This window comes from Arachis stenosperma, chromosome 5 (assembly GCF_014773155.1).
Source record: "Arachis stenosperma cultivar V10309 chromosome 5, arast.V10309.gnm1.PFL2, whole genome shotgun sequence".
NCBI classification, from domain to species: domain Eukaryota; kingdom Viridiplantae; phylum Streptophyta; class Magnoliopsida; order Fabales; family Fabaceae; genus Arachis; species Arachis stenosperma.
In genome coordinates, this window is record NC_080381.1 from 131,373,267 (window position 1) to 131,389,986 (window position 16,720).

The window sequence follows — 16,720 nt, forward strand, 5'->3', positions numbered from 1 at the left end:
TTGTGAATCACTAAATTGTAAGCAAAGAACAAAACTTTCTGAAACTGCATATATAGGACGCAGCTCTTACATATATCCCCAAAAAGCAAAAAAAAAAAAATGTCCCTTTTTAATTTTCGGAATTGTTGCTATGGAGACTCCAAAGCTTCTGGGGTGGACAAGGATCTCCCTCAATCACATGAAGATTCCCTATTGGGATTGAGAGTGGATTTAATCAAGAAAGCGTGTGCTTTGGCATTCAAAGCTCACAAATCTCCAAAGAAGTATTATCTTCTTGAAAAGAAGAACAGGAGTTGGTTGGAAGCTGACCTTATTATTATCAGCTTTCATGGATCATGGGCTTCAAGTGATTGGTTCGTTGACAAATCTTACGGGGTAACAAAGATAAACCAGCAATTGTTTCCTTCACTTAAAAGTATTGGCAATGATGAAGTTGCCTTGGTGAATGAAGCTTTTCAGCTGAGATTCGAATCAATTTTAAGCAATTCATCTCTTAAACATGAGGTATGTAAATGTTATTAAATTGATCGCTTTTGTTGGGAATGGATGAATTTTTTTTGGACATGGGCCAACGTCAATGAGTGACCCGATCCAAATGCATGATCTACTCATTGAAAATAAATAGTAGTTTTCTGGGCCTTGGCCCCGTCTCTAATTAAAAAAATGAACAACAGATAGTAGTTTTCGTTTTTATTTTATAGCTTTTAGTTGAAAGAACAAAGAAGATAATTAGTAGTGTTGAATCACCTTTGAGTTGATACTTTTAATCAAATATTAAGTAATTTTCTTTGTATTTCATTATTTTAAGTCAAAGTATCATTTTAATATTAGAATTTTATCTATTTAAACATTAGGAGGATAATTAGGATAATCATAGAATTTTACTTATTTAAGCATTAGAAAGATAATTAAAATGATGAATTATTAGGACTCTCAATCATCATTTTTTTTAATTATATATTGAGTCCAATGTATGTATTATTATCTCTCCTCACAATACGTGAAAAAATAAAATAAAATAAAATTGTATTAGTTTTCACCGATGATTAAATGCTTTTGTGAGTTCCTTATTTAGCTTAACCTTGTTGAATCTTGATAGGAAATTTTCAACCCATTTCCAATTTTGTTAAAGACTTTCTTACTCATGTTGGTTTTATTGTGGTAATTCAAGGTCCACATGATAACCAAGAAACCTTTAATGTTATTTTCAGTCATTCTATACTTTTTAATTTTGGTTAAACTTTTTCATTAAATATGGGTAATGTAGGTGAAAGAAGCTATGACAAAAGGGAAGCAGTTAATGTTTACAGGGCACTCTTCTGGTGCTGCAATGGCCATTCTTGCAACATTGTGGGTCTTGGAAGAGTACCTAACTAACAATAACAAGAACAAAAACCACAAGCTTCCCCAATGTATAACTTTTGGGTCTCCCTTAATTGGCAATCACATATTCTCTCATGCCACAAGGAGGGAAAATTGGTCTCACCACTTCACACATTTTATTACCACTTTGGACATAATGCCACGGATTTTGTTTGCTCCTTTCCATTCTATTCAGCCAATTTTCAGCTCAATTCTCCAACTCTTCAATCCAAAGTCCAAATCTTCTGGCACCGATTCGGAAACAGACCGTGTGATTTCTGAATTTTACTCAACTGTGATGAGAAACACAGCAACAGTTACAAGCTATGTTATCTCGAATCTCATGGATGACACAAATTTGCTACTTGAGACTCTACCCAATCTCCTTGATTTAAGTCCTTACCGACCCTTTGGAAACTTCATTTTCTGTGCCGCAGATCGACCACCGGCTGTGGTAAGAAATTCAGATGTTGTCTTGCAACTTTTATTCTACACTGCTCGGATAAACGACATGTCAGAAGTTTCTGATGTTTCCAAGAAAAGCATAATGCAACATTTGAGGTATGAGGTTGAATTCCAGCAAAGTTTCGAAATTTCGAATGTAGTGTACTTGGATCAACTGGAGGAGCTTTCTTTGGCTGCTGATGGTTCTAACAGATTAACAGTTAGCACAGCCTTGGACAGTTTTGGACTGGTACCTTTTTTAACCTTTTAGTTATTCAGTTTTTTACTATTTCAAGCATAAAAAGAGATGCTATTTGTGGAACGTGAAATTTGCAAGAATAGATAGGCTCCATACATCATTATGTCTCCATACACTTTAGTTATTACACTTGATATCACATCATTATGTCTCCCTAACATTTTTTGTCATGGGTTCGGCTATATTTTTATGTTGGTTGCCGAAGACCTAACACAACCCTCCTCCTTTATCCGAACTTGGGACCGGCTATGTACCGCAAGTGTAACATAGGCGGAGTTTTTTAAAATTGTAGTGAAACATTTAGCTAATATGTTGGTTTTAGTTTCAGGACACAATAGCAAGATTGCGCCTTCGAGCAGCTGGCGAGTGGCAGAAACAGAAATACAAAAATGAAGAGAAAGTCAACAGGGAATTTAATGAGAAAGCCGCGGCGACCATGAAGCATTTGAAAGACTACAAAGAAACATGTGAGGTAAGTTACTATGATGCCTTCAAGGTGCACAAGGATGAAAGAGACTTCAAAGCAAATGTGAAGAGGCTTGAATTGGCAGGGGTGTGGGATCATATCATGGAGATGCTAAAAAAGTATGAACTCCCCGATGAGTTTGAAAGCAAAGCAGAATGGATTGAGCGTGGTACAATGTACCGCACTCTGGTGGAGCCTCTTGATGTTGCGAATTACTATCGCCATTTTAAGGACAAAGATGGAGGACCATACATGGACAAGGGAAGTAGGCCAAAGAGATATAGGTACTTACAAAGGTGGGTTGAGCATGCAGGGAGAATGAAGAGTGAAGATGATTACTCCGAGTCATGCTTTTGGGCTGAGTTGGAGGAACTATGGAAAGAAATTAATGACAACAATGGTTCATTTGAAGATGTTAAGGAAAGGGTTTTGAAACTTGAGACTCGCATAAAGGAATGGTTTGAGAAAGGGAAATTGGACAAAGATGTGTTATTCGAAGGTTCTACTTTGGTGAATTGGTGGAAAGCTTTGCCTCCTAATCATAAGAAAGAATCGCCCATTAGAAGTCTTGTTGAAATGTCTCAAGGAATAAACATGCAATAGAATGCTATTCTACTCTATAATAATCCATTGGGGGAGTGAAGGAGAAGATGTATTTGGATAGGGAAGGATGGCAATAGTTTCAAAGTTAGAACAATAATGTGCATATTGTCAATTACCTTTTACTAGAGGAGTATTAATATTATGAATTCAACTAGAGCTATTTTTTTTAGCCAATATTAGATATTTTTTTAAGTTAATATTAACTAATTTTTTAATCTTAAACCTTAAATTCTCCAAAATAAATATTTAAAAAATAATTTTACAATAAAAAATTGACTAATATTAACTACTTAAAAGTTAATTTCTTATATTTTTCTAACATTATACAGATAGTTGTTAATACTAACTATCCCCTCTAGTGATGAGTTGGAGTCAATGTTCTCCCTTCCTTGAAATCAATATTTTATTTTCCCTCGCATTTTCATAACACATATCATTCAGTCATTTATATTATTCATCATTTTTATATTAATCATTTGCACAATCCAACACAGCAGATCAATTACACATTGCCAAATTCAATCAAGATAACAATAATTATTGTAAAAATAAGATCAATATGTAATGCAAAATTTAGTTTTACCTTTTGACCGGGAACATATGGTTCTTTACAGAATGAGGCTAAGAAAGACATGCTTTTTTTTTTTTTTTTTTGCCATACTTGTAATAGCATGAACGAGTCATTAATCTCTCAACAGGTATAGCATGGTACTTTGACACAATAATTTGTAAAGATCTGCCAGGTATATACATCGCCAAATATAATGAAATTCCTTAGGAGGCAGGCACTTAAAATACAATACATTGCCATACTTTTGTAAGAATTTAGGATTTAAAATTTAAATTTTAAAATTTAAATAATATTGTATTTTTTATTTTTTGGAGCGTATTAACGTTTGTTAGTTAAAAAAATTAAATATGAAAATAGGATGAGTGAAATATTTTAACATTGTAATTTTTTGTGTTTTTTAAAATTATGAGAGGTACACAAATCGAAAGGTCCGATTTGTATTTAAAAAATTTAAAAATTTTGGGTACACATACAAATTGGAGTTTCGATTTGTGTTTAAAAAATTAAAAAAATTTGAAGTATACAAATCCGACTGTCCCATTTGTGTATTTCAATTTTTTTTTATTTAAACACAAATCAAAGGGTTCGAGTACAAAAATTATACGGTCCAATTTATACTCCCTAAATTAAATCATCCCACATTTTAGAAAAATATCATAGCAAATCACAATTTTAAAAAATATAATTATTAATCTAATATTAAAAATAAAAATGTAATGTTTGTCTAATTTATGTATAATTTTTATTTTATAATTTTTGAATTTTAAATTATATATATATTCATCTTAAAAGTGACTAATTAGTAGTTTTGGTTTTTTGGGTGACAAAGTCATCTCCAAGTTATTGGCAGCTTCCTTATAGCTTCCTCATTGCTTCCTTACAAATTATATAGTTTTCAAAATTGATGATTGGATGTAGAAATCATTATAGACCCCACAATCCACCACTCCGAAGTTTACACCAAAGTCTTCGTCAATTTGGCAATTTAAATCCCTCTCCATGGAAACTAACCAACCTTTTCCAAAACTTCAGAGCCTTCTCCAAACCAAAATAGCAACCTAACAGCAATTCAGTGTCTATAAAAGGTCATGAGCAAATTCTTTATGATTTCTGAAACCAATTAAACAAGCACACAACAAAAGCTTTGATTCACCATAAGTAGATATAGAATTAAACATGGCTGAAGGGTCTCTTTCAGACATGATAGGAGTGAAAGATGAGGTTGTCAAGAAAGCTTGTGCTGCGGCCGTTAAAGCTAACAAGTCACCAGAAAAACCTTTTGTTCTTGAGAAGATAAAGGTTTCTTCAGAAGCCGTTAATATTTTTGCTTTTCCGGCGTCATGGCGTGTCGCGGATTTGTATGCTTCCAATGGCAAACCATTTGGGGAAACCAAGATAAATGTTGAACAGTTTCCATCCCTCAGAAGCGTTGGCAATGATGAAGCCGCTTTGGTCAATGAAGCCTCTTTGACAAGATTCCAATTGGTTATGAGCAATCCCACACTCCAAAACGAGGTATGTAACTAACTCATAACATTGTTAACTAGCTGATTTTGTACTCTGTTATTTTGTTAAAATCTAACTGGTCCAACTAGAAAACGGATATTTCTTTTTACCAAGAATCTAAGTAACATGAATTTTAAATACATCCTTTTTAGTATTTGTTAGAAATCACCGGTTTCCAAGTTTTTTCAAATCCTACATAATTGGTAGTTCTAAATGTTAGAATTTTAAGTGTGAGTAGTTTAGTGTTATATAAATTAAATTTACATTGAGTGAATGACATAATCTAAGATATTTTAGTAACCAAGTTCAATCAAGTTAGTCTAATAATTTTTTTTTGAAACACAAAACTCAACCCAACAAAAGTAAAGTAAAGAAACAAAACAAGAAACACAGACTACTACCAACTTCAAATAACTTGCTCACTCAGTATTTTTTTTTTATTTTCTAATTACCTATTTAAACCGTTAATTTAGATTTGTTTTGAGCCCAATGCAATTCTCCAATGACATAAACATGACTCACTTTTTCAGTTTTGTGTTGTTTTAGTTACCCTGTACTTTCTGGTCAATTAATTTCATTTGAGTAAGGTAATTAATGCATAAAGGAACATCTGTAGGTGAGTAAAGCAATCAAAGAAGGGAAGCAAATAATATTTACAGGTCACTCCTCGGGTGCGTCAATGGCCAATCTTATAACATTTTGGACCTTGGAAGAGTACCTTAACCCAAACAAGAACCAACACTACAGGCCTCCAATCTGTATCACTTTTGGAGCTCCCTTAATTGGCAATCACATATTCTCTCATGCTACTAATAGAGAAAATTGGTCTCGCTATTTTGTACACTTTGTTATGAGATTTGACATAGTGCCGCGGATTTCGCTTGCACCTTTCACTTCTATTGAACGAATGTTTGGCACAATTCTTCAACTCTTTGCAACCAGTAGGCTTTCAACGCTTGATCCAACAAGAGCCAGCGCGGCTTCTGAGTTCTACACCACCGTGATGAGGAATGCAGCGACTGTCACAAGCCATGCTGCTTGTATTTTAAAAGGCAGCACAAATTTGCTGCTTGAGACTGTGACCAATTTTGTTGACTTGAGCCCTTATAGGCCCTTTGGAACCTTCGTCTTCTGTCCAGGAAATGGACAGCTAACTGTGATAAGAAACGCTGACGCTGTTCTGCAAGTCTTGTTCCATGCTGCCCAAACGAGTGATTTGTCGCAAGTTTCGGAGGTTGCCAAGAGTAGCATACTGCAGCATCAAATTCAAAACTATGAAGCTGAATTGCAGGATAGCTTGATGATGCAGAATGTAGTGTGCTTAGATCAACTAGAGAGACTTCCTTTGTCTGCCGATGGTTCTAATTCTGATGTTGTGACAGCATTGGATGGTCTTGGAATGGTAATTTTTTAGTCTTTCCTTTTAGCTAACTATATCATTTGCAAACTATTGTTCATTCATAAATAACACATCTTGGCTGTTTTTCACTCTACTGGGTTTTGTCCCACTAGGATTTCCTTTGGGGCGAGATAAGACTTGCATGCTAAGTCTCAGTTGTTTGGTTATTTCATTTATTTATTCAACCATGCTATGTGTATACCAAAAATCAGTCACCCAAATAGAGTACATGCTAAAATACAAAGTACACATTGAAAATAAGTTTATCAATACATGTATCTATACACAAATACATAGTACTAATTTTTTATGTACACATAACATAGTTGTTATTTATTATGGTAAAGTTCTATGAATCAGCTAGTGTAGGAATTTTGTATAATCTTTGAGATATACATATATCAAGCATGAAATTGGCCTGCAAAATTTAGCTCAAATTTGTTGATATGTTGGCTCTAAATACAGAACCCAAAGGCTAGACTGTGCCTCCGAGCGGCGGGCGAATTGCAAAAGCAAAAACGAAGGAATGAGAAGAAAATCAGCCACGAGATAAATACGAAAGCTCTGCCAAGCATGAATGATTTGGAAGAATACAAAGCATCATGTGCGTTGAACAGGGGATACTTTGATGCCTTCAAGGTACAAAAGGAACCAAGAGACTTCCAAGCAAATGTAAAAAGGTTGGTGCTTGCGGGGGTGTGGGATGAGACCATTGAAATGCTGAAAAGGTATGAACTCCCGGATGACTTCGAAGGCAAGAAAGATTGGATTGACCTAGGAACGAGCTTTCGCCGCCTTGTGGAGCCGCTAGACATTGCCAACTATTATCGCCACCTCAAGAATGAAGATACAGGACCTTACATGATCAAGGCTAGGCCAAAAAGGTACAGGTACACTCAGAGGTGGCTGGAGCATGCTAACAGGACTCCGAAAGCTGTTATCACGGAATCCACCTTCTGGGCCGAGGTGGAAGAGCTTTGCAGCTGGACTAGCACCAATAAACCGTTTGAGGATGTTAAGGAGAGGGTTGTGCAACTAGAACAAAACATTAAACGATGGATTGAGAAAGGAGAAATAACTAAGGATGTGTTACTAAGGGATCCTACCTTTGTGAACTTATGGGAGAATCTACCTAGGGAACACAAGGCAACAACATCATGCATTGCTAATATCATTGTGTGAGAAAAATTTAGTATTCAGCTTTATCTCAACAGCGAATAATGTTGTAAATCTAGGATGTGCCTATTGCTATGTTATGCAGTCATAGTAAATGCTTTGTCTAAAAGCAATAATTTTATATTTGATCTGATGCAACACAATGTACTCTCTTATAATAAGTCTTCTAAGTTTTCGTCCCGGAATGAGGCGTTGTATGAGCTAATTTGAAGGCGGAGACTAATGGATTGACTATGGACTTCGTCAAACATAGTTATCCCTGAGGTTTTTTCTGTTTAAAAATAAGAATGCAGCATGCTTGATCATGTAACAATATATTGACTGATACAAGGTCTGTGCTTGTCGTTTGCAATTTTGAATTTATTATCATGAAAATGTGCATCAATGATTTCCTCATTTCAGAGTTTCATTTGTCATGATTTGTACAAAGTAGAAATGAGATTCTCACCAAAGATAAAATGAAGGAAATGTATGTAACAATTAAAACATGTGGAAGTAATACTTGCACCTGACCAGAACAAAGTCACCCACATTATGTTTATAGAAATTGATTCAAATGAGGCGTATAAAGGAAGAAAACACTGAGTTGGATACATTTTAATCTAATGTTCAGGAATCATGAGGCCATGTACAAGGAAAAGCATTCAGTTTTTTTTTTTTTATTTCTAGCTGGCTACTACTCATTTTTATTTACTTCATAATCATTCAATATGGTATAAATAATTAATATCATACAAATTGTTAAGGCCTTCTCTACTTCATGACTTCTATTTCACATCTTTTAAAAGAAACGAGCAGAGTGAAAATTAGTTTAGAGCATAATTAAAATAGAAATAATTCAGATTAAATAAATACTTTTAGCAGATTATACACTTAAACTAAAATAGTAACCATCCTGTTCTATATGAAAGTGAAAGTGACATGGCCAAGGGCCTCTACTCTACATTAAAAAAAATGGAAACAGAAAATGAATTTTATAAAGCATTGACATGTTAAATATATATTAACTCATCATGGAAACCAGGTATCACCATGCTGTGCTCTTTCTTCGAAATTGTGGTTGTGTCTCTACCTTGCAATTTGCATAACTATTATATTGTTCTGTCATTGATTCTTCATTATTGTTGTTCTTATCTTGAAGGGCTCAAGAGGCCAAGATATATTACATGACAATAAAAAAATCTTATGCAATTAATTGCAGATGATGTTTGTTTGTTTACAAGAAGAACTAGGTGCGATCAGCAAAAAGTTAAATTAATTATATTATATATTATAGACTTAAAATGTTATATTATTTAAAGATAAATTAGATAATATATAAATTAATATTAAACTTAAAAGTTAATTTATAAAAAATATTATGTAATATATTTGTTTGGCAATTAATTATTCAACAAATAAAAAAAGTACAAAAAAATATACAATTTTAATATAGATAATAATTATATTTAACTGTTATTCTTTAATTTAATTCAATAATAATATATATTAAATTTAATTAATTAAAAAATTTAAAATTTTGTTTAATGATTGATCTTAAATGACATATATTAGTATTAATTTTTATATAATATAAATAGATGTCGCTTGTCTAAATGCTTAGTTAAGCAATAATATGACTTTACCTAATTCTATAAATAAACTTGATCAATACTCATGTTTAGTAATTTTTATTATGAAGTGTAACTTGTTCCTGTCTAAGAAAATTTTACAATGTATGCACATAGACACAACTCAAAAGTAGTATAGCCTTCTTTGAATATGCCATGTGCTGTAGTATATACTTTGCTGACCCTCCTTTGGCAGATCAAGGTGAAAAGTCACAAGGCTTAGGTCCTTTACTGTATCCATAAAAAAACAAAAGAAAAAAAATGAGTCACAAACACTTGCATCACTATCATTTTCTTAATTATTACTCTCAAGAAGATAAGATTACAGGTGAAGAAACAAAATAGATATATAATCTTATAATCAGGGCTAGAGCTTAGTTTTGACCATGGGAGTTATGGTCCTCCTAAAGTTTAAAAAAAAATAGTAATATTATTACAAAAAAAATAAATATAGTTCAATTTGTTTAGGTCTCACTTTTATATTAGGCTTATGGGATCAATGGTAGCACTTTCTTCCATTTCTGTTTACCAAAGAAGCTCTCTCTCACTCTACAATCAAAATATAACAATTTTTTAATTCAATTCTTTTGGTTTCTTTGTTTCCAAGTTACCACTTTTACTTTCACGCCTTGAATCCAATGAACATACAAAGCTAAAAAGCTATACAGCAACATCTGAAGACTCATCAGAAGGACTTCATTTCTGAAATGCAGTCTAATTTCTTCCTTCATAAGGGTAGATGAATTGAATAGCCTCCATGCTACACATTTGAATGATTTGATAAAATAAATGGATTCAGCTTTCTATTCCAAATGGCTCACGAACTTTTCTTTGATAATATGGCAATATTACAAGTTTCCAGAAATCTAAGCTAACTACAGCTATATTTTTAATTAGTTTAATTTCCTTCAAAACTATTTATTAAAAGAAGCATAATGAAGTGTAATTAAGATATGAAAAAGGATTTTTTGCATTGGTTAGTGGTTTTAATTTTGCCCTGCTGCATTTAACAAGTGATTGAGTTCATTAAGAAATTAGTTTCTGTAAATTGAAGCCTTTGACAAACTAGCTGTTTATATATGTATAATGTATTGCATCAGAAGAAGAATTAAGAATAAGAGATTAAGCTTAGCTTGGAGTTGTTCTTAATTCATAAAAGTCAATAATAAATGATATCAAAATGTCTAGTGCTGCGAGGAGCATACATCTTAGAAAAAAGTAATCACCTATGAAATTCTTGACTTTCCATTTGTCATGCTTTATACAAAGTAAAGATGACAATCATGTCTTAAATTACAACTAAGAAGTACATACAGAATTCACAAATTTATAAAACGAAAAAATGTCAAAGAATAAAAGCAATCAATAACACTAATAATTTGATGGGTTCAAAATTTGCAATAAGGATATAATCACATATCTCATTCGACTCGACATATAGATAGTCTCTTTTGTTTTGTGTTATTTTTTATATTTTTATTTTGATAATTTGCAATATCTCAAGTAATAGTGTAATACCAATGTGATTGTACATTTGTACTGATATAAACAGTCCAACGTTCACACAGCGTCATAACTCAAAACCCTGCTCAATCAACCAATCACAAAGTAATTTACAACTTACTCTATTCTTACCAGAATAGAGAGAATTGAGAAAACTATTTCAAACAACACCAATCAAAATGCATATCAAATATAGTAATTTAAACTTAATCAAGGTCCTTCGAAGTCCAGAGTAATAAAACGTATTTACTATTCTAACACTGAATCTCTCCTTCAATACCACCTTTCCCAACAAATCTGAAAACATGACAAAAGTATTACTTAGAAGAGATACATAATATGCTGACTTTCATGTAACAATTCAAATTAGATGACATGAAAGATGGCCTAGGCAATTTCAATGCATCTAATAAGTGGATACTCCTAACCGCAGAGAGCTCTTGAGCAAGGAAATTTTGGAGGGGAATCAAATGAGATAACATAAGATGAAAAGACACCACATTCAATCTAAAACTTTAAGGTAGTAAGTTAATGGATCTCTCATTTTATAAACTCCTCACTCTTCCTTGCTTGTGAGACTAATTTCAACACTTCTCACACTTGCAACACTAACAAATTGACTATTGAAGATACAAATAATAAAAGATACAAATCATAATATGATTATTGAAGATGAAAGAGATATTTATACAAAAAAAATTTGCTCAAAATTTAAAATATGACAATATAAAAAATGACTTATCAAAATCAGGAATAAGAAGATTTTGCACCATAATGTCAATTTTTCCAAAGAAATATCCTCGACAATTTCTCTTTCCGCGACTGCTGCAAACGTAGTACAGTGGAAAATCTTCATTATCAGTTTATATTATCACTAGTGATACCATAGTTCCGATGACATTATTCACCAAACACATTTTATTCTTTCAGGTGTTGGGTCGCTAGCTTATATTACCACATAGTGTAGGTGCTGACATGATATTCAAGAAACTCAAGCTATACACGTGGCACGGCTCAGAAAAGCTTGAGTAATAACAATGTGCTGCCATCATTAGGTACAAATAAAAATTGCCTTCAACATGTTATATAGGATTGAATAATTTTCTTGTTCCTGTGAAGGTATCCATCAAGATTCTTCCAAAGCAAGAAAACCTTCTTTGCTTAGAAGGATTGTTAAACGCTTTTTACGGTAACGGTGCATAGTTAACTTTGCGTCATCATTAACTTGAGGGAGAAATTTTAGAAATACTTGAGCAAATTTCTGGTCAGAGGTGTTGTCTTTTCTTAATTAAATGGGACAAAGGCCTCAAGTAGACAAAGGGCGTGTTTGGTGAGTTTTTAAGAAAAGATTTTTTCGAATTATCTTTTTTTAAAAGATTTTATAGAGAAGTAAAAGTAATTTTATGTTTGGATATCTCATGTAAAAATGTCTTTTTATCTATCAATTATGCTTGGGTATAACAATATAAAAGTACTTTTTTGTTTATTTATTACATGAAAAACATCTTTTTTTTTGTTAAGGAAAAAAGATCTTTTAAAAAAAGATGTAAATTACAGTTTCTCAAAAAAGATTTTTTTTATTTTACTAGTACTTTTACTTTTATTATTAAAAATTTGCCAAACACGTAAAAAAATAAAAAATATCTTTTTTTTTTTTAAATTTTTTTTAACAAAATAATGGCACCAAAACATGCACAAATTATACGATTTCGGAGGAGAGAAACGCCCTCGAGTCATCACAAATCAAAACATAATAACGGAAGGTAAATCAAAATAAATATGAGCTATGCATATTTTTATCAAATTCTAGTTGGTTCGATTTCTAGATTTTGAGAACGAAACCTATTTTTTGTTGTGAGTACCAGTTCTCAAACATGCATTAAAGATTCTATTTTGAAACGAACAAAAAAAAGAAAAATTCAAAATATAAAGTAAATCTAAATGACTTGAAATTGAAATTATAAAAAATAAAGTAAATGATTTTAAATTAAAAAAAATCTATAAAATATCTCCAACATAGTAGAAGGACTTGAATTCAAAAGGAAATACAAAAATTTAAAAGAACAAAAAAAAAGACTTTGCAAAAAAAAGTAAATTTGAAGAAAAGAAAAATTATAAAAAATTTAAAAAAATATAAAAACATAAAAGAAATTTTACAGAAAAAAAATTCTTAGCAGACTATCTAGAGAGGTGAGAATGCAAGAGTATAAATCAGTTCAACCAATCTTGTGTTTCTAAATGTCATCTCTAAACAACACAAACTAATAGTTTCTGCCAAATCCAAACCCAAAGAATTGCCACGTTCACGCAATTTGTCTTCGATCTCAATTATGTCAATCTGTTGACTTGTGTCTATAATTTTTTTTATTATCTCAATAATTTTTTATGATTTGTCGTTGATAAAATAAAAAAAACAAAAATAAAAAATAAAATATTAAAATCGATTTTGGAATTCTCTGTTATATTAGAAATTTAGAACATTTTATTGTTAGTATCGTATTGCCGACAGAGGATAAGTTAAGATATTTTTTTCCCTTTAAAATAGATAGAAATATCGTCAATTTTAATATTTATTAAAAAAATAGGAGAGTCCCTTCTCGTCCTCTATTCTTCTCTTTCTTTTACTAAACTCTTATTCACTGCCTTTGCTTCTATTTTTTTACCTAAACATCTGTGTGAGAGACAGAGAAAAAAAAAATGTGATGGTTAGTCTGATTAAATTGATGGAAATAAAAATAGGATTGGAATAAGAGAGATGAGTGAGTAGAATCATTTTAAAAATAATTTTAACATTGAAGACTATTTTAAATAATAAAATAGAGTGATTTTGATTTTAACATTAAATCTTAGGTACTAAACTATTACTTATCTCAATATAATACATGATCACCAATTAAATCCAAGTAAATTTAAAATATGTAACCTGGTGGCAATGATGATGACAATTTAACATTCCTCTGTTTTATTTGTTTGCTTCCTTATTGGATTAAACCATTGATTATTTTCCAATTCCAACTATATATGATTTATGAACGAAGGTGTATAAGTAGGGACGGATCCACTCTTATAGGTGTGGGGGTAAGTGCTCCACTACAATTTGGAATTTTATTGAATAGTATATAATAATAATATTTATTTATCCTCATTAATTTATTAAATTTGACTTCACAATCATTTTTTATTCAACTTTTGACACTTGATAGTCAATTTGAAAACTTTATATTAGATATTCATTTGTGTTCTTTCTAAATTTGACTTCACAATCATTTTTAAATTTAAATAAAATTAGTGTTTTTTCTTAGAAATCGACTCGAAAGAATATTATCTATCCATTTGTATTTCTTCTTTTGAAATTAGTTTTAATTTTTTTTTTCATAATAACTATACTAATTGAATGAATATTTTCAACTATGAATATCATCAAATAGCTAATTATATAAAAGTTGAGTTTTAAATGATTGTTTAACTACATATACAAAAAAAAGACATTTTAATTATATTGTCAAGGTTTCAAAATACGAAATATAAAAAATTAAATCTTAAATTATGTGTTATTATTTAAATTACTATTTTAGTATTTTAATTTGTAATTAGATATTTTGAAACTTAATTATATTTTACAATAACAAAATATAATTATAACAATAATTATGCTACGGATATATAAAATAATCACTTGTACAGAATAAATTTTGAAATAGAAAATACACATTAAAAATAAGTTAATATATATATTTATGCTCAAATTTATAGTAGATAATTTGATAGCTAATTTTTTTATGTAAACATAATATTTTTATTATAAAAATTATTATCATGTTATATATATTTCACCTCCACTATCAAAATTTTCTGGATTCATCAATGTATATAAGGATTTGATTTTGATGATAAATTTAAAAGAGAAAAAAAATGAAGAAAAAGTAAAAAGGTATTAATGTCTGCTTAAAACATAAATTTAATAATCTCTTTAATTATTTTTTAAACAAATTATTTTATCATAATTCTCAAAAGAACATAAAAAAACAAAATAAAAAAATAAAAAATTTCAGCCACTCAAAATAAAAATTACAGGAAATAAACCTCTCATAGGCTAATTTTTTTGCATATGACGCAAGGTTTGGTGTAACGCCAAGTTATGGAGTTTATAAGAGTTTTACACCGGTATGACGGCGATCAGGTGACGGAAAAAAATTGGATGGTCTGATTTCTTTCAGGTGAAAGGAAATATAAATGGACCGTCCGATTTGTGCATGGTGAATAGTTGCGTGCACGGAAATCGGAGGCTGAAAGTGATGGTGGGGTGAAGATAGGGTTTGAAAAAAGGAAGGAAAGTGAAATGAGGGACTCAGTTTCACTTAGTGTATACAACATTAACTATCAGTTCCTGCATGTTCGACACGTAATTTGAGAGCACAAATCAAATAATCCAATTTGTGTACCTGCCCAACCAGTAATTGGACTGTCTAATTTTCTAATTCTAGCCATCGCACTTTCATTAAGTATCTTGCACTTCCATAATGTGATTATACACCATCACTCACCCAATATCAAAAATAAAAAAGTGATCATAGCCATGTTAATATGGAGCGGCAAGAGAGCAATTTTGAGGATAAACAGAGCCGTAAAAAGACAAAAGCAGAAGGTTGGAGGCTTGGAGCTTCCTATATGCTAAAGGGGCAATGGTCTCTCCTAAATTAAAATTTTTATGCATAAAATTCTTTAATTTTAATATTTGTCCCATAATTTTTTCCTCTTCTAAAAAATTATGTTTTGTATATTGCCCCCTCAAAGAAATATCCTAACTCCATTCTTAGGAATGAGCACGGAAGAGGCAGGCATAGACAAGCGGCATCATCGAAACAGCAAGGTAGAAGCAAATACAGACAGCCCAGTGTAGTAGCACTGGAGAGGTAACAATAGTATAGACATGCGTAGGTAAACCATCACCACAACATGATGTTTTAGTATCTTTAGTGATTTTTACATTATTTTTAGTAGTCTTTTTATGTTTAAATTAAAAGTTTTTATATTTCAATTAAAGTTTTCATAACTAATTTATATATGAATTAGTAATTTGATTATTTATTTTATTGATTAATGCATTGATACTTTTTTTTAAGAATTGAATTTTGTTCTTATTCTTAATGATTAAAAGTATTGAAAAATATTATAACGCTGTCTTATATTTTTTATTATTTTCAAAAATTTAATATCAAGATTAGCTTAAAACTCATTCTTATAATTTTTTAAATTGACTAGAGATAGCTTCTGAAAGGTTGTATGACTTTTAAATCAGAATTGTGCTTAACCTCTTTTTTTAATTAATTGACTAAAGAATTTGCAATTAAATAAAATAAAAAAAATTGTCAAGAGGTTGGAGTTTAATTATATTTATATATGTTTTATTGTGAAAATATCTTGCATGAATCAAAGTAAATAAACATAAACATTTCTTTTCTGAAAATTAAACATCTCCAAAACCTTAACATCTTCATTCATCGTGTATTTCTCTAATCATTCTTAAGCATCCATTCACACTATACATTATTATTGTTATTATTTCAAGATTTCATCTACCACAAAGGTTTGTTGATCTAATTAGAGGTTTAATTAAAAGTTTCTTACTCAATTCTTTAATTTTCATGGGAGCAATATCTACTCACCGTGATATTATTTAGAACGATTTGATACATTTGTCAATTTAGTCCATCAAATTTTCGGCATATCACACCACAACAGCAAAATAAAAGTAGAAGTAGGCAGTATGGTAGCAACACTGGAGAGGCTAAACCAAACATACTTTTCTAGTAAGTCTCTA

General features: G+C 30.9%; 2 protein-coding genes across 3 annotated transcripts; both read left to right on the forward strand.

Moving 5' to 3' along the window:
• LOC130979028 (protein EDS1L-like) lies at positions 1-3,285 on the forward strand. 2 transcript variants are annotated; one of them, XM_057902376.1, is made up of 3 exons: positions 1-504; positions 1,268-2,056; positions 2,388-3,285. In XM_057902376.1, the coding sequence occupies exons 1-3, from the start codon at positions 100-102 to the stop codon at positions 3,132-3,134; spliced, it is 1,941 nt and encodes a 646-aa protein (XP_057758359.1). In that variant the 5' UTR covers positions 1-99; the 3' UTR covers positions 3,135-3,285. The 2 variants fall into 2 exon arrangements, with proteins under 2 accessions (XP_057758359.1, XP_057758360.1); XM_057902377.1 differs by having other exon boundaries at positions 2,394-3,285.
• A 1,383-nt stretch (positions 3,286-4,668) lies between these two features.
• On the forward strand, positions 4,669-7,966 carry LOC130980103 (protein EDS1L-like). The gene is made up of 3 exons (XM_057903745.1): positions 4,669-5,220; positions 5,828-6,613; positions 7,076-7,966. Exons 1-3 carry the CDS (start codon positions 4,882-4,884, stop codon positions 7,790-7,792), a joined length of 1,842 nt encoding a protein of 613 aa, XP_057759728.1. The 5' UTR covers positions 4,669-4,881; the 3' UTR covers positions 7,793-7,966.
• Positions 7,967-16,720: the final 8,754 nt, after the last annotated feature.